Here is a 27,844-nt window from a genome sequence, read left to right on the forward strand (position 1 = left end):
AATACTAAATGTACATTTTAACAAACCTGATGCTGCTTTTAAGACTATTTGCTCATCTTACCAACCCTTATTTGTCACTGACCCACTTTTTTCTGATGAATCGACATCTCAGGATGCTGTAAAAAGTGTTTCAGGTGATATAGGCCTCTCTGTGTGTGTGTGTGTGTGTGTGTGTGTGTGTGTGTGTGTGTGTGTGTGTGTGTTACCGGTGAAACGCTGTGCTCTAGTTTGCGGCTCTGTCTGCGAGGTTTGGAGTGTGAGTGCGGCGTCAGACCGGCCTGGAAGATGGTTCTGGGTCGAGGCGTCTGTCTCAAACTCAGCTGAGACGTTCCTGATGCAGACTTCGCCTGCACGCACGCACGCACACACACACACACACACACACACACACACACACACACACACAGCAGATTAAATATCATGTTTATATTATATCCACTCCCTCCCAAAAAAGAAAAGATGATTTATTGACAGGTGAAAGCAGGCGTGTGTGTTGTGTTTACTGTCGTACCTCGCTGTAGGAGTCCCAAGTACTCTCCTCCTCCTCCTGCACAGACTTCTTCCTCCTCCTCTTCCTGCTTCCGCTCAAACACTCGTTACCATCTGAGACAGAAAGCGACAGAAGGTCAGACAGATGGCAGACAAGAAACAAGAAACTCAATATTTTTAAAGAGATAAAATGCAGTCAGAAAGCAGCAGGACGAGTATCATGTGTTCTGCTGTTTTTGAGTTGAAGTTAAGTTCATGAATAAATCTGAAGCAGGTTAGCGTTGCCGAGGCGACCACGGATGTTTCTGCAGCAGTAAACAGAGCAAAGTTATTGAATACAGCTGATAGTGTGTGTTTTTTTTTAAAATTTGTTCTTTATTATTTTAGCTGTCAATGTTTATAAAAAAAATATAGACTGGGTCATCTACTGCATCAAAACAAAAGCCACTTTAAAAGTCCGAGCATGGAAAAATACAAAAAGCACCATCTCTATTTCTTCCAGTATCTGTTAAATGTTCATCTTTCCATGCTGTGAATTTCTTTCTCTATTTCTATCCGCTCTAAGATTATCTAAAACCCTCGCTACTCATCCATTTCCTGGTTATTGTTGTTGTTGTTGTTGCTACATCTGATACTGTGTTTTATTTGCTGGGAACCGAAACTAACGTGAGAAAGTGAAACTGGCTGCAGCACAGACTCAAGAAGAGACTCACAACAAAGAATTTAACCCCCGAAAATATAAAATATTAAGATTTTATGAATTCATTTAGGTGTATTTAGGTCTCACACACAAACAGACTGAGAGACATCTAACATGACTCATCTCTACTGTTACTTATTTATTATTCACATCAGTTCATGATTCCCTTTTATGCTCTTTATGCTACTTTTGTATTTATTTTAATTTATATGTGATTGATTGAACTTGCTTGTTTGCACCGGAGGGTAATGTACTATTGTACTTGGTATGATTGTGCAATGACAATAAAGATCTATCTATCTATCTATCTATCTATCTATCTATCTATCTATCTATCTATCTATCTATCTATCTATCTATCTATCTATCTATCTATCTATCTATCTATCTATCCATCCATCCATCCATCCATCCATCCATCCATCCATCCATCCATCCATCCATCCACCCATCTATCTATCTATCTACCTTCCTTCCTTTATATCTATCTATCTATCTATCTATCCATCCATCCATCCATCCATCCACCCATCTATCCATCTATCTATCTATCTATCTACCTTCCTTCCTTTATATCTATCTACCTATCTACCTATCTATCTATCTATCTATCTATCTATCTATCTATCTATCTATCTATCTATCTATCCAACCATCCATCCATCTATCTATCTATCTATCTATCTATCTATCTATCTATCTATCCATCCATCCATCCATCCATCCATCCATCCATCCATCCACCCATCTATCTATCTATCTATCTATCTATCTATCTATCTATCTATCTATCCATCCACCCACCCACCCAACCATCCATCCATCCATCCATCCATCCATCCATCCATCCACCTACCTACCTACCTACCTACCTATCTATCTATCTATCCATCCATCCATCCATCCATCCATCCATCCATCTATCTATCTATCTATCTATCTATCTATCTATCTATCTACCTTCCTTCCTTTATATCTATCTATCTATCTATCCATCCATCCATCCATCCATCCATCCATCCATCCATCCATCCATCCATCTATCTATCTATCTATCTATCTATCTATCTATCTATCTATCTATTTATCTAACTATCTATCTATCTATCTCACTAACTTTGGCTCCTATATACTGGGAGACTATGAGCTATTGTTTCATGCCTGTATAAATATAAAGGAGTTGTTGATTTCTAAAGGAATTCTATCGAAAGGAATTTAAATCCAAGTAAATATTTATTCACTATTTGTTTATTATGGGAAAATATATTTTTATGCTTACTTGTAGACACATTTAATATCTGTATATGTACTGATGTCACATATTTTACATTATATATTTTTAATTACTTGACATTACACTGTAGAAATCTGTTTTCACTTTGTTATTTTTTTGTAAATTATTCTTTTTAAAGTTAAATTATATTGACCATAATTTAATTTATAAAAGCAATAAAAGTGGAAAACATCCAAAGGCGGTGATTACTTTTTATAAGCTCTGTATATGTATATTATTTTCATTCTCAAACTTCAATAAACACATTTTTTTTAGTGGAGAAATGTGAAATCGTTTTATTCTAATTCATGTTTTTTTTGGCCTGCAGCAGTCAAAATGTGTTTAGTTTTAATGTATAATTGTAAATCTTTAACTTCTCTGGTCATTAAAACTTTCAAACTCCCCGAAGCAACACTGAGGACGTGACCTCGCCGTCCTGAGCGTCTGCAGTCCTGGAAACTATCAGATGAAAGTTGCTGTCTGTATTTTTCTCTACTCTATAATTAGTGCCGCTGAATCTTTGCTTTCTTCCAAGAAACCATCACCATGAATCTGCAGTTTCCTTTTCGTCAGTGTTACCTTGAGGTGAAGCGGCGTCTCCGTTCTGTTTGGGGCTGAAGGGTGAAGGCGGTTCGGCCGCGGTCAGAGGGCTGTTCTCATTGGTCAGCTCCACGCCGCTGTCATTCTCTGATAGGCCCTCTGGTGGAGGCGTGTCTCCGTTCACCGCCGCCTGAGGACGGAGAGAGAGAAACGACACGATGATTAAAGTTCACACATACATCATATATGTCGACTGTTATTGATCCAGTTCAGGTATATTTGAGAAATCACACAATTAAGTTCAGCTGAAGTCATTAATCGTTCAAGTTAATAAACAGATTAACAGTTTTTAGTGTATTTTATAAGAAGAAAATGCCAAAATTCTCTGGTTCAAGCCGCTCAGATGAAAGTTATATCACACAAATCAATATTTTTTGGTATCTTCAGTCTTCTTTGATGCTAAACTGAATAAGTTTGGGTAAAATTTTAAATACCAAATGTCAATTAATCGAGTAAATCACCCTCAGATTATCCGATAATTCGATATATATGAAAATAATCCATAGTTGCATCCATATAATAACTTAATAAAGCTGAAATCCCTTGACAGAAAAATAATTGCCAATTATTTCAATAGCAAATAATCATTTTGAGTAAAAAATCTTCTTAAATCTGAATATTTTCTGCTTTCTTTAGACTTCTGTCATAATAAACTTGATATTTCAGGTTGCATATTAGGCTTTAGGAAACATTACTCAGCACTTTAAAGACCAAAACGAATAATTGATTAACTGAGAAAATAATAAACAGATTAATCAATAATGAAAATAATCATTAGTTGCCCTCAGGCTCAGGACGGGTCCATGCAGCTTGTCGTTGCCTCTCTCTCTTTCTCCTCGTTTCCTGTCAAGCTCTCAACTGTCGTTTCATTCATAAATCAGCTGCAGCTTGTCAGTGTGACAGTTAATGAATCAGTCACAAACCGGACAGTTGTAACTCAACGTGCCTGAATATGTTTCACCGTCCCACGCAAAGCAGAAAGTGTTTCCAGAGAAAAACACACCTTCACACAGCTGCAGAGATACAGAGTATTCACAGATTCTCTAACCTTAAACCTCACTATGAGCACAATGCCTAATGTTAACCTTCCTGTCGTCCTCCCGGGTCAAATTGATCCCGTCTGTTTTGACTGTTCCTTCTTTCCTCCCTCCCTTCCTTCCTTCCGTCTGTCCTTCCTCCCTCTCTCCTTCTCTCTTTCCTCTCTCTTTTCTCCCTTCCTTCCTCCATCCCCCTTTCTTCCTTCCTTCTTTCCTCCCTTCCTTCCGTCTGTCCTCCCTCCTTCTCTCTTTCTTTCCTTCCTCTCTTTCCTCCCTTCCTTCCTTTTGTCTGTCCTTCCTCCCTCCCTCCTTCTCTTTCTTTCCTTCCTCTCTCTTTCCTCCCTTCTTTCTTTCCTTCCCCCATCCCCCTTTCTTCCTTACTTCTGTCCTCCCTTCCTTCCTTCCTCTTTTCCTTTCTCCCTCCCTCCCTCCCTCCTTCCTTCTTTCCTCCCTCCTACCTACCTTCCTTCTTTCCTCCGTCCTCCCTTCCTTCTTTCCTTTCCTCCCTTCCTTCTTTCCTTTCCTCCCTTCCTTCCTCCATCCCCCTTTCTTCCTTCCTTCTGTCCTCCCTTCCTTCCTCTTTTCCTTTCTCCCTCCCTACCTCTTTCCTTCTTTCCTCCCTCCCTCCCTCCCTCCTACCTTCCTTCCTTCTTTCCTCCATCTTCCCTTCCTTCCTCCCTCCTTCCTCCCTCCCTTCCTTCCTCCCTCCTTTCCTTCCTTCTTCCTCCCTCCCTCCCTTCCTTCCTCCCTCCCTCCCTTCCTTCCTTGACTGGAGGACAACAGGAGGGTTAAACAGACAAGATATTCTTGTTATTCTGTAATCATTTTCGTTGCTATTAGCAACATAGTTAAAGCGGAAGTCAGCGTGGAGCCAACACAGTGCAGTCGGGACCTGTTGAATCATCTTCTAATCCACGAGGCACAATAGAGGATTCCTCTGCCAGGAAACTTGACATCTTTCCAACTAGGTTACCTGCATCCTAAAACCTTGCATGCATGTACTGTATACTGTATGCTCTATATGTAGTTATCAGTCATATTCATCCATAAATCACTGACATCTTGGCCATGAAATGACATCCAACTCCAAGCATTTTGTTCAAGCTGCATCTTGCAACCAGCTCTTAATTAAAAAAAGATGCATGACTAAAATCAAAGACATTTTTTTTGCACCACTCATATCAAGATCACAAAATCAAACACTAAAATCACAATCTGTTAAAACAAATTGACTTGTCTGAGAGCATCAAGCATGCCTGGATGTTCCAACAGCACCATGACTACCGTACACATCCGACTCAACACAAACACTACTGAAATCACACACGAACAACATGACAAATCTCTGCCGCCTTAGCTACACAGTGGAGTCGGTACGTCATCTGTTTCTAGAGCGAGAGCGTCCTGTTTGCTAGAGGGGATCGCTGAGGTAAAGAGGGATCAACCCCGCGGGGCCTGAAGGTGGGCGAGAGAGCTTTTACACTTTCTCTCTTTGTGAATCATTCTTACCCTTTCCTACCTGAAATGTGAAGCTGCAGGTGTGCGTTTACATAACATCCCACTTAAAGAGCTGATTCCACCTAATCCCATCCTCTGTCTGCTGAGATTAGAGGAAGATAGTCATGTATTTAGATGACACTTAGGTAGATTTATATGTGTGTTTTAGTATAAACGTGTACACGAGTGTTCTTTTGTGCAATACGAGAAAGTGTGCAAAGAAAAAAAAACACAGCAGTCGTCTGCAAAAGGTTGAACTGGGCTCAACTTTTGCTGCATCATCATAACCTATAACGTCATCTGGCTATAGGTGCTGCAATGGGGCCGGTCACATGCATGCAAACACATGTTCTTGGTGGATAACTTTGTAAAGTGAACGCCGCTGTATTAGGTTGTTTATCTTTTGAATGTTGCAACAAACAACGATAACTTGAGCTGTGAAATCCTGTGTGTGAGTATAAATCCTTTAATGCATTCATCTGTAGCTCTAAGTCGACTTCCTGCAACGTGTTTCATTGTCTCAAACAACCGGCCTCCACCACCACAGTCCCTTCACTGTTTTATTAATAATAATAATAATAATAATAATAATTAAAACTGCAAGCAGTGTCGAAGGGCCCTCGCACCCCCCCGTTTACCCCCCCAATTGTAACGCTGTACGTGCACGTCGGTGCGTGCGGCGGTCGCAGGGCTGTCAAAACTGGCATGTAGATGTCTTTGCTCCTGTGCCTTTAATTGAACATTGTGTGCAGCTGTTAATGTCTCCACTAGATGGCAGTCTAAGACCACAAATGAGTCTGAGTGACTTCTAAGCAATAAGGAATGTGGGTGAAGGGTCAAAAAATCATTAAGATTGAGCATTTTTGCCTAGATGGCCGACTTCCTGTTGGACTTAGGCTATGGCTCCAAGAGGCTTTTTTGTGCGTCTTTACACGATACATGTGTTTCCCGAATTTGGTTTGTTTACGTCAATCTGAGTGGAGGGGCTTGATTTTTTAAATTTTCTAGGGGGCGCTATTAATCAATTTTTGCGTCGGCCATTTCCGCGCTCCTTAAAATATCAAAGTGTTCTCCGGATCGGACATGATTGCAAGTTTTGGTGAGTTTTGGGGCATGTTTAGGCTGTCAAAAAGGCGTACAACTATAATAATAATAAAAATTATCCAGATTGAAAATTTTAGCCTGGATGGCCGACTTCCTGTTGGACTTAGGGTATGGGTCCAAGAGGCTTTTTTGTGCGTCTGGACATAATACATAGGCCTTGTCGATTTCATTTTTCTATGTCAATGTGGAAGGCGGGGCTTAAACTTTGAAATATTCAAGGGGGCGCTGTGGAGTCATCTTCTCACTTAAAAATCCCAAACTTTGTCAGTAGTCAATCTTTGTGAATGTTGACGTATGTGTTCAATTTGGTGAGTGTAGGAGTTTGTGAAAATGTACAAAATGGATAAAGGCATTAGGGGGCGCTATTGAGCTGTTGTGCCACGCCCAAGGGCAGTTATGGTCTCAAATTAAAGTGCTCCTGAGTGTGAGCCTATGTGTCAAATCTGGTGATTCTGTGAAGACGGGAAAGTCCTCTAAACGCAGAGGGAAAAACGGAAAAGTGACGCAGGAAATGCACAATAACTCACTTCCTGTTAGAGCGACAATTTAAAAAAAAAATTATTTGGGCGTTTACCCATGAGTGCTATGAGTCCTGTAAATTTCACTAAGATCAGACAAAGTCTTTGGTCACATGACCTGCTGTTAGGGGGCGCTATGGAGACCCCTTGCCACACCCACCCCCAATGATGTTGAAATTGAAACGGCGTCACCAAGTGTGACATTTCACGTGATACATGTATAAACATCCGACAATGTATTGAGGAGTTATAAGGAGTTGTTTGTTTATACAAACAAACGACTGCCACGCCCACCTGGTATAACGTAGGTAAAATCTGTTGTCAAGTTTACATAATCAAGATCTGAGGATGATATAGTTCCAATCTGAAGTCTCTGGAGTTAAAACTGCAGGAGGAGTTCGTTAAAGTGCGAGACCTGGAAATGGGGAAAATGGCGGAAAAAATGCACCTGTGATCCAAGATGGCCGACTTCCTGTTGGACTTAGGGTATGGGTCCAGGAGGCTTTTTTGTGCTTCTGGTCATGATATATATGAATCCTAAATTTCGTTCATGTATGTGCATGTAGAAGGCGGGGCTTCAACTTTTAATTTTCTAGGGGGCGCTGTAGAGTCATTTTGGCACTTAAAAGGTTGCGTTTATACCAAAAAATAATATTCGTGAGTCTTGATGAGTGTGTCCAATTTGGTGAGTTTTAGAGCTTGTCAGTACATCCTAAGTGGGAAAAGGCATTAGGGGGCGCTACTGAGCTGTTAGGGCAAAATATTGGGCAAATGTGGTATCAGATGAAAGAGCTCATGATTTGAAACCTATGTGGCAGGTTTCATGATTCTGTGAACATCATAAAGTCCTCAAAGCGGTGTTCGAAAAAATGAAAATCGGTGCACGCCACGCCGCGTGGACGACTTCCTGTTTGGTAAAAAAATTCCACAAAATTAATTTCCCAATGATCCGATGTGAGCTGTAACATATTTAAATTTCATGCCGATCCGAGAGGATTTGTGGTCACATGACCCGACGTTAGGGGGCGCTAGCGAGTCCCCTTACCACGCTTGCGTCCAATCACGTTAAATTAAATAAATTTTCACCAGCTGCGACGTCTGTGCAGAATTTCATGAGTTTTCATGCATGTTCAAGCCGCCAAAAATGCGCTCAAAGTGGCGGCATAAGAACGTGAAAAATAATAATAATAGGAATAATAATAATAATTCCGGCAAAAGCAATAGGTCCCTCACTGACTTGTCAGTGCTCGGGCCCTAATAATAATAATAATGCATTATATTTAAAGGCGCCTTTCAAAGCACTCAAGGACACCTTACAAGGCAAATAAAACACGACAACAGTACATCAAACAATATAAATCAGGTAACATTTTAGTTCAAAGATAAAGAATAAATATGAATGTGACTATAAAGTGCATCAGTGCAACAAATAAACAAGAATGTAATGCTTAGTTAGTGTGAGTCTCTGAATAGGTGCGTTTTCAGGCGGGATTTAAAGGTGGAAACAGAGTCCGAAGTGCGAATGTCTGGTGGGAGAGAGTTCCAAAGGCGGGGGGGCAGATCGGCTGAAGGCTCTTGACCCCATGATGGTAGTTAAGTTGGCAGATGGGGCAAAGAGCTGGTTGGCAGAGTTAAACCAGTTTTTGGTCTCACCGCAACCTAAGTGAGTTATGTGAAAGCAGGCAGCAGCAGATCTAAACCTGATGTAAAGGGCTGGAAATGAAGTGTCTGACACCATGAGCCCATTACTTTATAGCTTTTGGCTAAATGCTAACAGTTGAGCACAAACTGTGTTTACTGCTAGTGGAAAATTAGCATCTCAGACATACACAAACTGAACTTTTAACAGCTCTAAACTTAAAAGTAAAGTATTCTTAAAGCCGGATCTTTCCTCCCTTCCTTCTTTCCTTCCTCCATCCCCCTTTCTTCCTTCCTTCTGTCGTTCCTTCTTTCCTCCCTCCCTTCCGTCTGTCCTTCCTCCATCCCCCTTTCTTCCTTCCTTCTGTCATTCCTTTCCTCCCTTCCTTCCTTCCGTTTGTCCTTCCTCCTTCCCTCCTTCTCTTTCTTTCTTTCCTTCCTCCATCCCCCTTTCTTCCTTCCTTCTGTCGTTCCTTCTTTCCTCCCTCCCTTCCGTCTGTCCTTCCTTTCCTCCCTTCCTTCCTTCCGTCTGTCCTTCCTCCTTCTCTCTTTCTTTCCTTCCTCTTTCCTTCCTCCATCCCCCTTTCTTCCTTCCTTCTGTCGTTCCTTCTTTCCTCCCTCCCTTCCGTCTGTCCTTCCTCCCTCCCTCCTTCTCTTTCTTTCCTTCTTCTCTCTTTCCTCCCTTCCTTCTTTCCTTCCTCCATCCCCCTTTCTTTCTTCCTTCCTTCTATACTTCTAAAAGTAAAGTATTATTAAAGCAACAGTCCAACAGTCTTTGTTTCTGATGTGTTTAGCCTAGCTTAGCACAAAGACTGGAAACAATAAGGGACACACTACAAGATTATCTCGGTCAAAACTGAAACAATACTACTTCTAACAGCACTGAGACTCATAATTGCTTGGTGATTGTTTTCATGGCAAAATGATTAACTGTTAACTTCTGTTTAACTGCCTCTAAAATCAATATATGTTGTATTATAACACAGGATTCAACATGCAGATAGTTTTGGGAGTTATTGGAGAACATCTTTAATGGTGCTAGCTAACTGCCAGCTAAGTTAAGCTACGTTTATTTAACTTAACTGGACACACAAAAATAAAATATGACACATTTTCTAAATCTAACTTTAGGAAAGTAACAAAAATAACTCACAACCTAAATAAAGGTCGGCGTGGTGGATGAGTTAATGAATGTGTGGCTGCTCACTTTAACTATTTAAGATGATTTTACATTTAATGATTAATTGCACATATTCTGTGTTGTGTCACGTGGAACTAATTTGTATTTTCATTCACCAGCAGTCCCATATTCAGTTTAATGTCTAATCCTTTACTGATGATTTAGGGCTCTGACACAGGAAGTGTGCAAAAGAGACAAAGATGTAAGAGACGAGAGAGAAGAGAAGAGTGAGAGAGAGAGAGAGAGAGAGAGAGAGAGAGGGAGACAGAGAGAGAGAGAGACAGAGAGAGAGATAGAGAGAGAGAGAGAGAGAGAGAGAGAGAGAGAGAGAGAGAGAGGGAGACAGAGAGAGAGAGAGACAGAGAGAGAGATAGAGAGGGAGAGAGAGAGAGAGAGAGGGAGCAGCTGTGAGACAGATGGAAATTTGTGAGATTCTGCTGACATTTTAAGGCAAATCACAGCTACGCATATCTGAGGCTGTTTGTGATTGTTAAAAGTAATAAAACAGAGAATGCATGCGGTGTGTGTGTATGTGTGTGTGCGTGTGTGTGTATATGTGTGTGTGTGTGTGTGTATATGTGTGTGTGTGTGTGCGTGTGTTTGTGTCTGCAATGCCAAATTTTCCTCTATAATAAATGAACTCGGTGAACTTGTGTGTTAAGTGTGTGCTCAAGATGGTTGAGAGTGAGAAGTGCTGACGGGGGAGAAGAGAAGAGAAGAGAAGAGAAGAGAAGAGAAGAGAAGAGAAGAGAAGAGAAGAAGAGAAGAGAAGAAGAGAAGAGAAGAAGAGAAGAGAAGAGAAGAGAAGAGAGGAACAGCGAGACTGAGGCAGACACACAGTGAGAGAGAAAAAAAAACATTAAATGTTTAATAAACCAAACAGCTGATCAATAAATCCAACAGATTAAATATAAATAATCATTGCAGGCTTAACGGAGAGATGCATCGCTTTGTTGTGGATCATGAATAACAAGTTTGACCTTAAAGCTGCTCCAGATGAACAAGAGTAATGATTTATAGCGAGACGTCTCATTACTGCAACAGACAGTGGTGCAAAGTACACAAAGTACAATTACTCATTTACTGGAGTTGATGCTACTGTATAGATCTATTCCACTAGTATAACAGAGTATAACTGATGATGTGTTTTATATTTGAATGATGCATTTACAAATATAAACTGTAATAGAAATGTCAAAAACACACAATTTAAGGCTTTGTTTACACGGAAACGATCTGAACAGAAAACGCAAAAGTGGCGTTGCGTTCTCACTTTTTATTCCGCGTTTAGACGAGCGTTTTTTTGGGGGAAATCTGCGTGCATACGGTGACGCAAAAGTTTGTGGAATTCAATGTTGTATGCACACAACACCACAAAGCCCCCCCCCCCCCCCCCATCTGTCATTGTCGGCCCCGCTGCAGCAGACAGGTATCAGCAGAAGGAAAGGTACGTGACGTCACATGGAAGAGCGTCTGTCACCTAGGTTACAGCTTCAGACGGCAGCAAAAACTCTGCTGCATTTAAGGCAGACTTTTGCGTTTTTACCCTTTAGACGGGAACGCGACGGTGGAGCGTTTTTAAGATTTCCACTCTGGAGGGTGGGTTCATTTTTTTTGCGTTTTTAAGCCCCCAAAACGCCGTCGCCGTCTAAACGAAAAGGCACATCTGATAAAATATTTTGTCGGTTTCACCCGGGAGCGTTGTCGTGTAAAGTGGGCCTAAAACAATCAAACATGAAACCAGTTAAATATTTTTTATAGGTATTGTATATCTGTTTATATAAAGCACCAGTCAAGTGAAGGATAAAGCTTATATATCTATATTTATTATAATAAATGTAACACTGAGTGAGGTCTGAACAAACACTATGAATACTTTTAATTTAGAAACTTTACAACACAAGCGAGGATTAATGTCCTTCCTCCCTCCCTCCTTCTCTTTCTTTCCTCCCCCCTCCCTTCCTTCCTTCCTTCCTCTTTTCCTTTCTCCCTCCCTCCTTCCTTCTTTCCTCCTTCCCTCTTTCCTCCCTCCTTCTCTTTCTTTCCTCCCCCCTCCTTTCCTTACTTCCTTCCTCCCTTCCTCTTTTCCTTTCTCCCTCCCTCCCTCCTTCCTTCTTTCCTCCTTCCCTCCTTCCTCCCTCCCTCCTTCTCTTTCTTTCCTCCCCCTCCCTTCCTTCTTCCCTCCTTCTCTCTTTCTTTCCTCCCCCTCCCTTCCTTCTTCCCTCCCTCCTTCCTCCCTCATTTCCTTCCATCTTCCTCCCTTCCTTCTTTCCTCCCTCCCTCCTTCTTTCCTCCCCTCCCTTTCTTCCTTCTTTCTTCCCTCCCTCCTCCCTCCTTTCCTTCCTTCCTTCTTTCCTCCATCCTTACTTCTTCCCTTCCTCTTTTCCTTTCTTCCTCCCTTCCTCTTTTCCTTTCTTCCTCCCTTCCTCCTTCCTCCCTTCTTCCTTCCTTCCTCCATCCTTACTTCCTCCCTTCTTCCTTTCCTTTCTCCCTCCCTCCTTCCTTCTTTCCTCCCTCCCTCCTACCTTCCTCCCTTCCTTTCCTCCTTACTTCCTCCCTCCTTACCTTACTTCTTCCCTCCTCCCTTCCTTCCTTCCTTCTTCCTTCCTCCTTTCCTTCCTTGACTCCAGGACAACAGGAGGGTTAACTGATGTAGTGTCCATTAGTTTATTATTATTTTAATTGAAGATGCTGATTGATAACTTTCACTTGTAAAGGAATAATTCTTCTTTTATTCAAGTCAAGACAAGTTTTACTTATATTTACAATGAAGATTTACAGGAAACAGTTTCAATCTGAGAGTTGATACAACACAAGCGAGGATTAATGTCCATCCTCCCTCCCTCCCTCTCTTTCTTTCCTTCCTCTCTCTTTCCACCCTTCCTTCTTTCCTTCCTCCATCCCCCTTTTTTCCTTCCTTCTTTCCTCCCTCCCTTCTTCTCTCTTTCTTTCCTCCCCCCTAACTTCCTCCCTTCCTTCCTTCTTTCCTCCCTCCCTCCTTCCTTCTTTCCTCCTTCCCTCCTTCCTCTTTTCCTTCCTTCTTTCCTCCTTCCTTCCTTCCTCCCTCCTTTCCTTCCTTCCTTCTTTCCTCCATCCTTACTTCCTCCCTTCCTATTTTCCTTTCCTTTCTCCCTCCCTCCTTCCTTCTTTCCTCCCTCCCTCCTTCCTTCCTTCCTTCCTTCCTCCATCCTTACTTCCTCCCTTCCTCTTTTCCTTCCTTCCTCCCTTCTTCCTTTCCTTTCTCCCTCCCTCCTTCCTTCTTTCCTCCCTCCCTCCTACCTTCCTCCCTTCCTTGAAACCTCGAGCAGAATCAGGTGGGAAGCCATCTTTCTTTGACCTGCACTAAAAGATCTCTACCAACACTTTCTATCTTTAAGTTCCACGGCTAACAGAGGTAACTGTGTTGATTACACCCTTAAATCTGCAACAAATGAGTTTTTCTCATAATTAATTCATCTTTTGACTGGTTTTCAAAGAGAAATTACAGGAAAATGGTTTTAAAAAGGCCTCAAAGCTCAATGTGAAGCTTTCAAAATACTTTTTTTATCTGACCCGACAGTCCAAAACACAAATATATTCATTATAATATGATGCAAAACAGAGAAAAGCAGCATTTAAGAAGCTGGAATCTGAATTAAAACTATAAACAACTATAAAAATGATTGTTTAAAATGCTTAAATCTGCAGGAGACTTTATATGTTTACAGCCTTTTTACATTCAATTGTTCTATTGAAGATGAGAGTGAATCATTAAGTCTATTTGTTTGTTTACAGGCAATAAAAAGAACAACTTTAACGCCTGTTGACTCACATTAAGAGTCTTACGCTGACTTGGAAACACCAGCAAACCTCTTCACTACATCCCGGAAACCCACGAGCATAAAAACCTGAGCGCTGAGTGAAAAACTGTGTCTTCCTGTCATATTCTAGGAGTAGTGTCAGAGAGTGTCAGAGAGAGAGAGATTGAAGGATGAACAGGCTCTTGAGTGAGGAGGTCTGAAAGGTGAGACGAGGTGAAGACTGACTGAAAGGCGAGCAGGAAAGAAAAGAGAAGTCTGGTTAAACCGAGGCGATGACAGGCGGAGGAGACGAGAGAGGAGCAGCTGTTAGGAGGAGAGCAGCGGCAGATGTTTACACTGCGTTACAACTACTGTGTAACGTCCTAGTCTGGGTGAAATAATACGGGTTTAAGTGGAAGGCAAAGATCAACAGGGGAGGGGCCACAGAGTTTCAGGCTGGATTAACTGCAATGAATACATGAATCTGAAGATATATCATCCCAGTTTTAACGTCTAACACACAGGAGCTTTGATTTAGATGCATGTCGCTCTGTAAAACTATACATACAGCTTCTATGTAGGCTTTAAAAGCAGCTATAAGTGATGTTATTATAGCAACAGCATGAACATGTGTCGGTTGTGGCTACGTAGTGATGGATTATAAGCGATCCTGCAGCTTTACGGAGCTTTATGGAGAGTTTAGCTGTTTCAGCTGCGACTTTTTTACTGTGTTGGTTCACTCTCAGCGATCTCATAACATCATAAAAGCTGTAAAAAAGTCACTGTACACTGTAGCTGGTGAACATAGTGGAGCATTTAGCAGCTTAAAGAACCAGATATTTCCCCTCAGGAGTCGGTAGAGAGTAAAAACAGAGCTAAAAGATGAGTGAATATTGGGAGTTATATATCACTATTTGGACTGAAACACGACTCCTAATGAATGATAATGTTGAAATAAGCAATATCAATGATGTGTGAGTTACAGCTTCTCCCACAAGTGGCCAAACAGTCAGTTATTGCAGGTTTAACTTCATATTAAAAGCCTATTTAAACAGAGCTAACAGAGAGTGAATATTGGAGTAATATTCACCATCTGGACTGAAACACAACTCCTAATGACTGACGATGCTGCTCCGTAATTGCTGGGAAATAAGCGACAAGTTCAACAGATCAACTTTTAAAAGCTGTTGATGTGTCAGTGTTGTTTTCACTATATGTGTTCAGAGCCGCCGTCGATTCTCCTCTCAGCTAAGCCGCGATAAATGAAAATGGACTTAGAGTAAATCTCACGGGACACGACCCTCATGTCCTTTTTTTCTTGATAGCTAACAGTCGTGGATGAAAGATCACAGCTGGAAGAAATATGAATCTGCACAGCTGTATCGTCTGCACACTCCTCCGGCTCCGACCGACACACACACACTGCAACATGAAATATCACATAAAGGGGGGAAGACAGACAGACCGACCGACCTCGAGGCCTAAAGCGACTTCCTGTTTCACATTCATGTAGTTTTACACACACACACACACACACACACACACACACACACACACGTTCCAACCTGGCAGCTGCTTTTGTTAAAATAACCGCAGAGCTCTTAACCACAGGTGTTACTGGGGATTTCTCCTCCTCCTGCTGCTGGTGGAGTCTGCACAGCGGCCAAACACACACACACACACACACACACATGCAAACATTTCAAACAATAGGTTCTGCTTTTTCTGGACAATGCAACACCGATAAAATTCATGAAATCCTGGAGACCGTTTCACACAGGCGGTTTTAGACGCAGATGGCAAACAGTCCCAGTCGCTCACTTCTCTAATGTTTGTGTATCGCTCACATGTTACAAAGCAGGAGTTTTCTTTTGATTAGTTTCATGTGTCAACGTTAATGCAAGAGGAAGTTATTTCATGTTGCATGTTGCAGATTTGGTGAAACAGGCTCCTGTAGATTAATGATAGAATGCACCATCTCCATGGTTACCCAGATTAAATGTAATATTTAGAACAATTGTATTCCATTAGCTTTATTTAATATAAAAAGTTAAAATGTAAGATCATGCCAAACTAGTCGATATGGTGTTTTATTGAGAATTTACTGTTTTTAAGCAAGTTTTAAGAAAAAACTGTTGTGAAAAACCAATGAATACATATTATGGTCATATGTAAAACATTCATATATTGAACTCTGTGCAGAATATTATCAATCTGCAGCTTCTGTGCAAAATAATCTTTAAATAATGTTGTAAATAGATCTTTTATTATAGTAAAGTTATAGCACATATATATTATTTGTAGGTTATTAAGCAATGTGTTTACAGGTCAGATGTGAACAACAAACTAAAGACTAAGACTAAACAACCTTAAAGGATTTCTTCTGTTAAAGCAGATAATCATAAACAGGGTAGTTGAAAGTATAAGCCAGAGCTCCGTGTCTGTCCGCCAGCGTTAACCACATGTGCCGTGTTCACACACCATGAGAGGCGGAGCTGCACATCGCTCTCAGTCAACACCTACGCTTTCGTTTTTAACTGTAATTAAACCAGACTGGGAACGGAGTCGTATCTACGGCCGCAAAGACTGAGACAGACGTGGGTGATGATACTCATTCATACCTGAGAAGCTACGACAGCTCTGGGTGTGTGTGTGTGTGTGTGCATGTGTGTGTGTGTGTGTGCATGTGTGTGTGTGTGCATGTGTGTGTGTGTGTGCATGTTTGTGTGTATGTGTGTGTGTGTGCGTGCATGTGTGTGCATGTTTGTGTGTATGTGTGTGCATGTTTGTGTGTGTGTGTGTGTGCATGTGTGTGTGCGTGTGTGTGTGCATGTGTGTATGTGTGTGTGCATGTGTGTGCATGTTTGTGTGTATGTGTGTGTGTGTGTGTGCATGTGTGTGTGCGTGTGTGTGTGCATGTGTGTATGTGTGTGTGCATGTGTGTGTGCGTGTGCATGTATGTGCGTGTTCGTGTGTGTGCATGTGTATGTGTGTGTGTGCATGTGTGTGTGTGTGCGCATATGTGTGTGTGCCTGTGTGTTTATGTGTGTGTGTGCGTGTGTGTGTGTATGTGTGTGTGTGTGTGTGCGTGTGTGTGCATGTGTGTGCGTGTGTGTGCGTGTGTGTGCATGTGTGTGTGTGTGTCTGAATTTGCATCTTCCCAGATTACTCATCCTGTCGTGAGTTGCAGAAACAAAGACTTTGACACCTTTGGGGCATTTACATCTTTCCTTTTCCTCTACGTCCAATAATCCCCCGCACCTCTTCTTCCAAGGAACCACAGCTTCTACCTCTCCTCCTTTCTGACCCCATTTGACCTCTACCTCCGCCTCTCTCTCTCTCCTAAACTACTAAATATTGCACAAGAAAACGAGGAGTGATCTCACACACTGAATGAGCAAAAAGGGAAATGTTTTTGATAGATTAACTATTTCTGCTTTTGCTATTCTTTCATTTTTATATAAAAGAAGTCCTACAACTTTTTAAAAACAGTGCTACCAGCTCTTCTGCGAGTCATTAAGCGATTAAGTTGTTGCAAATACGTCTCACGGTAAGTTTTATTTCATTCGCTCCGATGCAACTGATGCAAACATAATAGATTTCATTCTTTGTTCGCCTCGTATTTTTCTCTTTTCAACTCGGTCTGAATAAAAACCAGACCGGCGTTTGTAAAGATGATGAAGGAGGGAGGGATGGAGGGATGGAGGGAGGGATGGAGGGAGGGAGGGAGGGGTGAGATGGGTTTGAGGCCTCTGTGAACCGACAGAGTAAAGGAGGTTTTGTGGCAACAAATTCTTAGGGAGTAAATGGTGAAAACACAACAAAAACCTGCTGAAATACACGAGAGGAAACCATGTGAATACTCCCAATCTAAAGAGAAACCCCCACTAATCTCTAAACCTTCTCCTCCACCTCCCCCTGGAGCATTTTACTACCTCGCCTCTTCGCTCAGGTGTCGCCACTAAATTCCTCAGATGTGAAGCGTTGGAGTGTGAAATGTTTAATTGTTCCTTCCAGCTCCTCTTGTGTTTCGGGCGGGAACGATAAACGGAGGGATTTGACGCTCGGGCCAGGTAGCTGGTTAGACTTAACGTCATACATCATCATTATCCTCTATTAACTGGCTTTTGTGGATATGCATCGCTGCTCTCGCTCCTCCTCTTTGCTGCCGGCAGACGTGAGCAACACCGAAGTATTAAAAAAGTAGTATAACTGATCATTCTCTCCCTGCAGCTACTTAACCCAAACACATAGCAGGTAAACTTCATCATCTTTTATAGTGAGGATCCTTATCAAACACATTTAATAGACCACTTTAGCCCAGTGGACACTGCAGAGCTAACTCGAGGCTCCCACCTGACGCTAACACTAAGATATCTCCCTTATCTGTTAACTATCTCTGTCTTTACAAACCCGTAGGCCTGTTTCATCATCGTCTGATACACAGTTTCCTTCTAAATCTTCCTGACTGGCTCTGTGTGTGTGTGTGTGTGTGTGTGTGTGTGGGTGAATTTGCTGCCTAGCTTATCGACTGGAGCAAAAGTGTCTGATGCATATAACAACAAAAAAACTATGGATGAGTAAAGACTTTCTACACTTGGACTGTAAAGATCAAGTTAAGCTGTGGCCAAATATTACCTCTGACAATACAGACGATACCATGATGTGCAGCTTATGTAACTGAATTGCAGTATTTGTGTAATTATTGTAAATATAATATCATAACAAAAAAATTGGACTTTTTAAATCCTTATTTTGCACTGCAGGACCTGAGGAACCTTTACTTTAAAGCTCTGAACACACATACTACAACATATTTATGATTACTCACACACGTTAAGAGAGTTCCTAAAAAGATCCGTTAATAGTAGTAGTTTTAGTATCTTCTCAGCCAATAGGATCACACAGCTGCCGACACTCTACGCAGCACAATTAGAGAGAAAGTATCGGACTTAACATGAACAGTGGCGGAGATAAATAGAGTGTGTTTCTAATCGGGACAAACACCTTAAAGAGAGCACACCTAACACTCAGCATTTTATTTTGCTGTGTCTTTTTCTTTTCTTTTCTTTTTTTTTCAGGATGAACAAGTGTGTGCCCATCCGTCTCATGCACCCTGCACTCTACATGACTCTGTGTGTGTGTGTGTGTGTGTGTGTGTGTGTGTGTAAAGCCTCGCACTGTGCACAAGGCTTCGCCCGCCTACGTCACACACACACATTCCTCAGTGAGCAACAGTCAGCCCCGAGGCGTTCTGCCGCTGCTGTCAAAACATCTTAGCGAGAGGCCTAAATGATTAGAAACGCAGGTCTGAGGCTAACATCTGAACATCTGAGCAGGACCGCTGCACAGCGCTGTGTGCGGTACACCATCACCTGCGGGGGGGGGGGGGGGGGGGGGTTTCAGGCTCTCACGGTGTGTCTTTCATTTTTTAACAAAGGACCACAAAGCATAAATTAAAAAAAAGAAGTTACATTTGTGGCTGCAAGACTCAGATTATTGTTTAATTGTTTAATTGATGTCATTTTCTAAGTATCGTCTGGTTGAAGCAATAAAAGATCAAACTAACTTCAACTCCAAAGTGATTTGAACAAAGGAAAAACACACAAAATACAGAGAAATGAGAATGAACACTATTGCGCAATATCACTTTCTCAAGCATACTACTACTTTCAGTTCAACTGTGCAATATCGATATCTAACTCAAGTATATTATCATTCAACACCAATATTACTGTTTTTTTTACTATATTTTCTATTACTATTATTATGAATGCTTTTGTACTCACTATGTATTGTTCTTTATTCTTTTTATTGATGCTCTTTTCTATATTTGCTATCTACTTCCTGCTGCAACACTGTACATTTCCCCACTGTGGGTCTAATCAAATATCTTCTGATGAAAAAAAAAATACGAATACGAATAAAAGTAATAATAGAAAAGCTGCATGGTGAAAACAGCACAAAAACCTACTTAAAGTGAAATCATAAAGTAATTACTAATAAGTCATTAAGATGAGCGAGCCGGCCACAGACGATCATGTGGGTTAAAAACATTTCTTGCAGGTTGAGTCTTATCGTTGCCATGGCGACATCAAGGTGAAGTCACATTCACCCATTCATACACTGATGTCATGCACACTGGGATCTATTTGAAAGAAGGATTAAGTAGAAACTGCTTCATTTATTTATTTATTTATCTTTATTTATACATGTGTGCATTTGAGTTTAATGAGTGAAATAAACTAAAGTAAAAGCTGAATGCAAGCTGCCAACCTGCTTTTCAGGATCTAACCCTAACCCTAACGAACGTTCCCACACTGGGCTTCAGGATCTCGCCTAAGGACACTTCAACATTTTGACTGGAGGAACCGCAGATCTTCACACAGCCGCCTGAAGCCAAGTGTCTAAACAACAACTAGCTTTATTCATATCAGAGGATTCTTGTGTCATTCTTCTATCTTCTGCCAACACCTGAGATAATTTAGCCCATGTCTCAGCAGGATTAATGACGGCATTCAAAGGTATTTTTATCTGATTCAAATCTACGTATTGAACTCGCAGCCTTATCGAAACTTATCACGTTTACCTGTCCACGTCTAAAAGTAACTAAAGGCTTAAATAAAGTACAGAATAATATATGAATTAAATGTATATTCACACATTCATTCAACACCTTTACGAGCTTCTTACTGCAGATTCAAAAGGCTCTGATTCAGATTCAGATTAAAATGTTCTTATGATGTAAATCTGAGTTTTATCACCTTCCATCGATGCCACTAGATGTCTGATCTTAACCCTTGTGTCGTCCTCCCGGGTCAAATTGACCCCGTCTGTTTCGACTGTTCCTTCTTTCCTTCCTCCCTCCTTCCTTCCTTCCCTTCCTTCCTCCCTCCTTTTTTTCCTTCTGCCTCCCTTCCATCTTTCCTTCCTTCCTTCCTTCCTTCCTTCCATCTTTCCTTCCTTCCTTTCTTCCATCCTTCCTTCTCCCTCCCTCCTTTCCTTCTTTCTTCCTCCCTACCATCCTTCCTTCGTCTTTTCCTTCCTTCTTCCTCCCTTCCTTCCATCTTTCCTTCCTTCCTTCCTCCTTTCCTTTCTTCTTCCTCTCTCCCATCTTTCCTTCCATCCTTCCCTCCCTTCCATCCATCCTTCCATCTTTCCTTCCTTCCTCATTTCCTTCCTTCTTCCATCATTCCTTCATTCCTTCCATCTTTCCTTCCTTCCTTCCATCTTTCCTTCTTTCCTTGACTCGAGGACAACAGGAGGGTTAATGGTCAAAGTTCAGCTTAGTTCAGTGTGCAGCAGTGTGTCCGATGCTGCTTCTCAGCACAATATTTGCACTTTTTGGCGTTGTGGTGTAAAAAGCAGGATTACGCCGCCGTGAACAGTTAATCTCAAAAAACGATTTTTTTTTTTTTAAAGAACATTGTAAGTAATTTGAACACTGTGAGGAGAGATCTCCAACATCACAGTTTGGGGTGACGGGTTGTCAGCGGCCAAACATCTGTTCAATATAACTACGAGCCAACAAAATGAGGAAGAATTGCACAACTGCGGCTCAAACAGAGGAAGACACTCAGACTGTGAAGATCAAGTTCAACTGTAACCGAACATCAGGACAAACCAAATCTTTAATGTTACTTTCATTCAGTCTGCTGAGTGCTGACTCCGTCTTTTCCTCGAGTACTTCTTCTCCACAGTCAGACTGTTTTTCTCTTTCCTGCCTTCGGGGCTGCCGCCACCGAAGCAAAAGAATGTGTCCTCTGTGACTCAGATGTTCGTCCGGCTTCGGGACTAAATTTATGTCTGACCCCAAACCAACTCGGAGGCCAAACACCTTTCTGCGAATCCAGACTTAAAGTTAAAGCCAAACAATTTTCCATGAGAGGCTCAGTAAAAACACAGTAAAGGTTTTTTTTTTTTTACATTAAAATGGATTTTACACATCAATTGTTTTTATTTGTTCTCTTTTATAACATATTTATTTTATGATTTGGGCATTTTGCTGCCTTGTGAAGCACTTTGTGACTTGGAAATAAAGTTTATTATTGTTATAATATATCAGAGGAATAATCTACTGTGTAATTAAATGTATTATTTAAGAGATTTGGAGGCACATAGTAACAAAAATCCATTTCTGACAGCTGCCGTAATATCTGAGCTAAACTATTACCAGCTATGATGTAATGTATTTATTAAGTTTAAACCTTTAAATGATAATCCTTTACATTGTAGCTCTAAAATACTGACTGAAGTTACTGCAAACTGTTTAAAACTCAACATAATAGATGTAATAAGTGACTGATTTTAAACGTGATTACTCATCAGTTTGCTCTCTGGAGGACATTTGTCAAATATTTGTAGAGATTTTAGATTAAAATATAATGTGCTGTAGTCTTTGCTCTCGCTGTCACATTTATAGTAGAGGTTGAATATGACTTTACTGTAAACCTTCAGTGGGTGTAAAAAACTCACCACAGACACACTGGAGATGTTCATACAGTGAACATGTAGGTGTACGGTGTGAAAAGTGTTTTTTTACCAGCCTGCCGTGAAGCTTTCCAAACATCATGTACGATGAGATGGCAGCTAACGACCATGTGGTGAGATGAAAATGGAAGGAGCGGTGGGATGTTGAGAGAAAGAGAGACAGAGAGAGAGAGCGAGAAAGAGAGAGAGACAGAAAGAGAGAGAGAGAGAGAGAGAGAGAAGAGAGAGAGAGAAAGAGAGAGAGACAGGAGAGAGAGAGAGAAAGAGAGAGAGACAGAGAGAGAGAGAGACACATAGAGAGAGAGAGAGAGAGAGAGAGAGAGACAGGACAGAGAGAGAGACAGAAAGAGAGAGAGACAGAGAGAGAGAGAGAGACAGAGAGAGAGAGGTGAGAGAGAGAGAGAGAGGAGAAGAGAGAGACCAGAGAGAGAGAGAGACAGACAGAGAGGAGAGGGACAGAGAGACAGGAGAAGAGAGAGAGACAGACAGGAGAGAGAGAGAGAGAGAGAGAGAGAGAGAGAGAGAGATAGACAGAGAGAGAGAGAGACAGGACAGAGAGAGAGAGAGAGAGAGAGAGAGAGAGAGAGAGAGAAAGAAAAGCAGATGGTGACAGAAAAGGAAGTATCCCTCTCAAGACAGAGTGATATACGAGACTGAAAAAGAGGAAGAAGTAGTAACGGACGACAGAGGCCTCTTAAAATGTGTGGTGTGTGTGTGGTGTGTGTGTGTCTGAATTGCATCTTTTAACTCTCCTAGATTACTCATCTCTCATGAGGTGCAGGAAACAAACAAACACCTTGACACCTTTGGGGTCCCTTCCCTCTACGTCCAAAAACCCCCCCGCACCTCTTTATTCCAACCTCAGCTTCTACGTCTCATTTTGATACCATTCGACCCCGTGTGCAAGTTTGGAGAGAGTTTACACACTGAATGGGCAAGTGTGTGTGTGTAGAGATTGTGAAAGTGTGTGAGATGGAAAATGTGTGTGTGTGTGTGTGTGTGTGTAGTTTCTCGAAGTGAATCTGAGCTCATAAAGACTCGATTTAGCCGCGTTCGTGTCCTCCATCCTTCCATGAATCCTTCTTTCTTGCCTCTCTCTCCTCTCTCTCTCTCTCTCTCTCTGATGCCTCCATCACATTTCCCATTTCCTCTTTATAAAGATGCAGCTGTGGTGTTGTTTGAGTGTGTGTGTGTGTGTGTGTGCGTGCGTGCGTGTGTGTGTGTTTTGCACCCTTCACAGCCAACATGCATTCTCAATTGGACTCGTATAACATGCTGGCACTCTTGTTGGGGCATCTGCCTTGGCAATGATACACACACTCTTTTTAAACCACAGCTGGCTCGGAAGGACGTTTTTAGGGGAGTGGTGGTGTGGGTGTGTGTCTGAGTGTGTGTGTGTGTGTGAGTGTGAGACAGAGAAAGAGAGAGAGAGTGTTAATAAGAGGGTTGTGGTTTTAGTTAATTATTTGGCTTTAACAAACTTATTTCCATGTACACAAAGGAAAGGGTACATGGTGGCCTCTCTTGGCTGTTGTGAAACCTGTGCATGTGTGTGTGCATGTGTGTGTGTGTGTGTGCATGTGTGTGTGTGTGTGTGTGTAGGGGACTCACAGTGGCCGTCATGTTGTTGCTCTCCTCCATGATAGCAGCTGAATATTTGTTGGAAGGCATCACTGTCACAGTCGACTGGTCCGATGGTTGTCCTGACTCCTTTTCAAACCTTTAAGAAACCAAAACAGGAAACAATCAGATATATATATATATATATATAGTTTCAGGAGGAATTTGAATTTATTTATTTCGAACATAAGAAAACAAAACAAAACAAAACAAGTATTACAGTGTTCGAAAAGGAGAAGGAAGAAGTATACTACCCGTTCCTCACTTCTCCTTTATCAACACATATCAAAATTCATTTTCTATTTGTCAGTTTGGAGCCTCAACAGGCAGAAAAAACTAGACGAGGTCTTTGCATTTCATCCCTTTGAAGAGATGCGATGAATCAGCGAGTATAATAGTGGAGATCTGTGTTCAGCAGCTGTGCATCAGGTGACAGATATGACAGACTGGATCACACTGATTGATTTGCAGCGATCGGTAATGAAAACAGAGCAACGTTTCCACACGACCGAGTCCTTGTGCAGAATATGAAAAATGACATTTAGCCTACAGTATACGGACAATGCAACAGCAGCTGAATCATGTTTCTGCTTGTATGAAATGTGAAATAAATCGAGTGAGACGACAAGGTAATCCAGAAGTAGACAAGTCTGCAAACTTCACGTTCATTCATTAACGTTTTAATGCCAACGGGTTCAAATATCTGCACGTCAGTATGATTAATGTTATGTAAAGAATAACTGTGACAGGATGCTCAGAGAGGTTTTCCCTGAATGAAAGTCTAACACACGACCGTTCTACGTGATGCAAGTGAAGCACATTCAGCACATAGACTGTATATAAAATGGACGTAACATCCGTGACGTCACCCATTGGTTTGTGGACTGCTGCTCGGAAGCGAATAGTTTCAGATCTGAGCAGCGCCATCTTGAAATTTCTGGTGCATGCTGGGTAAAAAAAAACACGGATTCTACTTATATGGGCATCAGGAGGAGCATGAGGCGTCCTCCTGAACCTGTGAACCAATCAACCTGTCAATCACGACGTAGCCACGCCCTAATGCATACCCTGCTTTATCGTCAAATATAAAATCAGGAAGACCAAAATGTCCCAAATGAACATCATACTGCATTGAAGAAGGCTTTAAACTAGCGATTGAGACCATAAACACATTTTGAAAACGTTTACTGAGGTTAGAAATCAAGTGAGAAGTTGGTGAATTCTCCATTGACTTGTATAGAGACGGAAGTCCTTTTGACACCAAAACGGTCGCCCCCTGGTGGCCTTTTGATAGAATGCAGTTTTAAGTTACTTCCGCGTTGGCATCATTTCAGAGGACCAGAACTCCCCGCCTGATTCAGCATCATCTCTTCTCTGAACGTCACACAGATACTCTTACAAGCAGTGGCGGTGAGTCTCCACTAAATGACTTTTACAGCTTTAGCAGCAGATCTAAACTCATCCTTTCTGTTTTCTTCATCTCTCATCTGAATCTGAGGATGAGGATGATGAAATTTAGAGGCAAACAACCACATGGACTTCCCTCAGTAATTAGCAATGTTGACAGAAATGTCCTGAAAAGACTCAATAATAATCTAATAATCAGTAATTGGTCATTTATCTACAACAAATATTACAATAAATCAATAAAAGTCATAATTTAAGTGTAAATCTGGAGCTTCTATTGATTTTCTGGCTGTAAAGCAACAATCTTTGCTCTTCCTCTCTCTGCCTCCATGTGGGCAACATCGTTTCCATGGTTACACACCATCTTCATCCGTCTCCCTGCAAAATGGACGCACTACTTCCTGTGTTAACACTGAAAGTTGGTTTTAGTCGTACACCGTGAGAAGCTGATTTACCAGAAGCCTTCTATTATTAGACTGAATTAGAATAAAAGGAAAACAGCTTTATTTCTTAAATGCACGTAATTGTTAGTTTGACTCATAACAAGCCAAAGTTAGTGTGTAAAATATCATGTTACGATTCCCCGACAACATTTTGTTCAATTCCTCAGAAGAAACGATGAAAAAAACAAACCTTACAGATTTACCGACACTAAAAAGCAACAAACTACAAGTCAAACTAACTTTTGAACAATATTTCTTCGGGACTCTCAGCTGATTTAAATTAAACTGATGGATGGAAACAGAAAAGATAAGAGAGAGAAGTGTAAAAAAAGAAAGAAAGATGTAAAGAAAAAGCCATGTTAACAGAGGAAAAAGACAGAAAGAGAAAGAGAAGGAGCAGAGAGGCACACAACACTGACTTCTCCATTTAGGAGCAGATCTGACATGCCCATACAAACCTCAGGTAAACAGATACACAGGCCTGTCAGAGGGTGTGTGTGTGTGTGTGTGTGTGTGTGTGTGAGAGAGAAAGAGTGTAGGAGTGAACAAAAGTTAAGTGTATGTGTTTGTACTTGCATCACTTTCGTGGTATTCCTGCATTCTTTTTTTGCAACGTTTGACTGTAAATTCTTTAACGCCTGAACACATTAACACATATTTTACCAAAAGTGTAAGAGTGTGTGTGTGCATGCATGTGTGAGTGTGTGTGTGTGTGTGTGTGTGCATATTTAGGCTTACATTTCATGGGAGTGACGGGTCATTAGCTTTGCCAAACAAGCCTGAGCAGAGAGACCTGCAGACTGTCACTTTTAGTTTCACTCACTTTAATCTGCTTAATAAACAATTAAATATAACAAAATACAATAATTGAAAAGCACAAAGGCGATAAAGACCGTACTTGTGCAGAGGAAATTGTACTGAATGGAAAAACAACTGTACTGTAATAAAAACTATGTGAGTCACTCATCATGAAGAGTGTCAGTGACGTTTTGATCAGCTTTATATTTATATCCTGGCGGCTCGACTGGAGTATTTTTGATTAATTCAAACCTTATTCATCATATACTTGCCCTTTATGCAGCTCCTCAGTTCAGCCTCTGTCTAAAAACGAGCGTGATCTCTCAGAAATACGTGACGGGGGCACGACTTCTTAACACTGAATTCCGTACACGTAATGTGTCACATTTACGTGTCCCCATCACGGAAACATTACCAATGTAAAATCAATGGGAATCCTCTTTCGTGGTGGACACACGGATTCCCCGGTTCATTCTAATAACAGCCTATAAAACTATTGATTATATTATTATTCATGTGGTAAAATGCTAAAAGAGGACAGTATTTTCCTTTTTAATAACGTAAAGGTAATAAATATAATAACTACCTCATTACACCAAAATGACAGTTATATCATACACAACCTGTTATTAGACAACAAAAAATCGTATTTAATGCACTATAATAAATTCAATTAAATTAGATTTATAGATTAGAAAACAGACGTACGTGACGTTGTTGAACCGGGGAATCCGTGTGTCCACCACGAAAGAAGATTCCGTGATAGGGACACATAAATTTGACACATTACGTGTCCCCATCACGAAACTGAATTTATTATAGTGCATTAAATACAATTTTTTTGTTGTGATCTCTCAGAAATACGTGACGGGGGCACGACTTTTTAACACTGAATTTCGTGATGAGGACACGTAATGTGTCAAATTTACGTGTCCCTATCACGGAATCCTCTTTCTTGGCGGACACGTTTTATAGGCTGTTATTAGAATGAACCGGGGAATCCGTGTGTCCACCACGGAAGACGATTCCCATTGATTTTACATTGGTATTGTTTCCGTGATGGGGACACGTAAATGTGACACATTGCGTTGTGTCCCCACCACGGAATTCAGTGTTAACAGGGGTCGTGCCCCGTCACGTATTTCTGTGAGATCAGATTGTTAAAAACAGACCGTCTAAGCTCCTGTCTCTTTAAGGCCCGCCCCCCCTCTGATCTGATTGGTCAGCTTCAGGAAGCTTCGTTAACAAACTGTAGTAGCAGGATTTCACTT

At 41.3% G+C, this 27,844-nt stretch overlaps 1 protein-coding gene across 1 annotated transcript in view; it reads right to left on the reverse strand.

Annotated features, from left to right (window-relative positions):
• dnmt3bb.1 (DNA (cytosine-5-)-methyltransferase 3 beta, duplicate b.1) overlaps window positions 1–27,844 on the reverse strand; it is a 58,900-nt gene that overhangs the window by 22,989 nt on the left and 8,067 nt on the right. Inside the window, exons 2-5 of the mRNA XM_062427486.1 lie at window positions 23,917–24,025; window positions 3,042–3,192; window positions 512–603; window positions 207–347 (exon numbers count right to left, since the gene is read on the reverse strand). Coding sequence (XP_062283470.1) covers window positions 207–347; window positions 512–603; window positions 3,042–3,192; window positions 23,917–24,025 — 493 coding nt within the window. The remainder of the gene's footprint in view (window positions 1–206; window positions 348–511; window positions 604–3,041; window positions 3,193–23,916; window positions 24,026–27,844) is intronic.

This window comes from Scomber scombrus, chromosome 10 (genome assembly GCF_963691925.1).
Source record: "Scomber scombrus chromosome 10, fScoSco1.1, whole genome shotgun sequence".
Classification (NCBI taxonomy): Eukaryota; Metazoa; Chordata; class Actinopteri; order Scombriformes; family Scombridae; genus Scomber; species Scomber scombrus.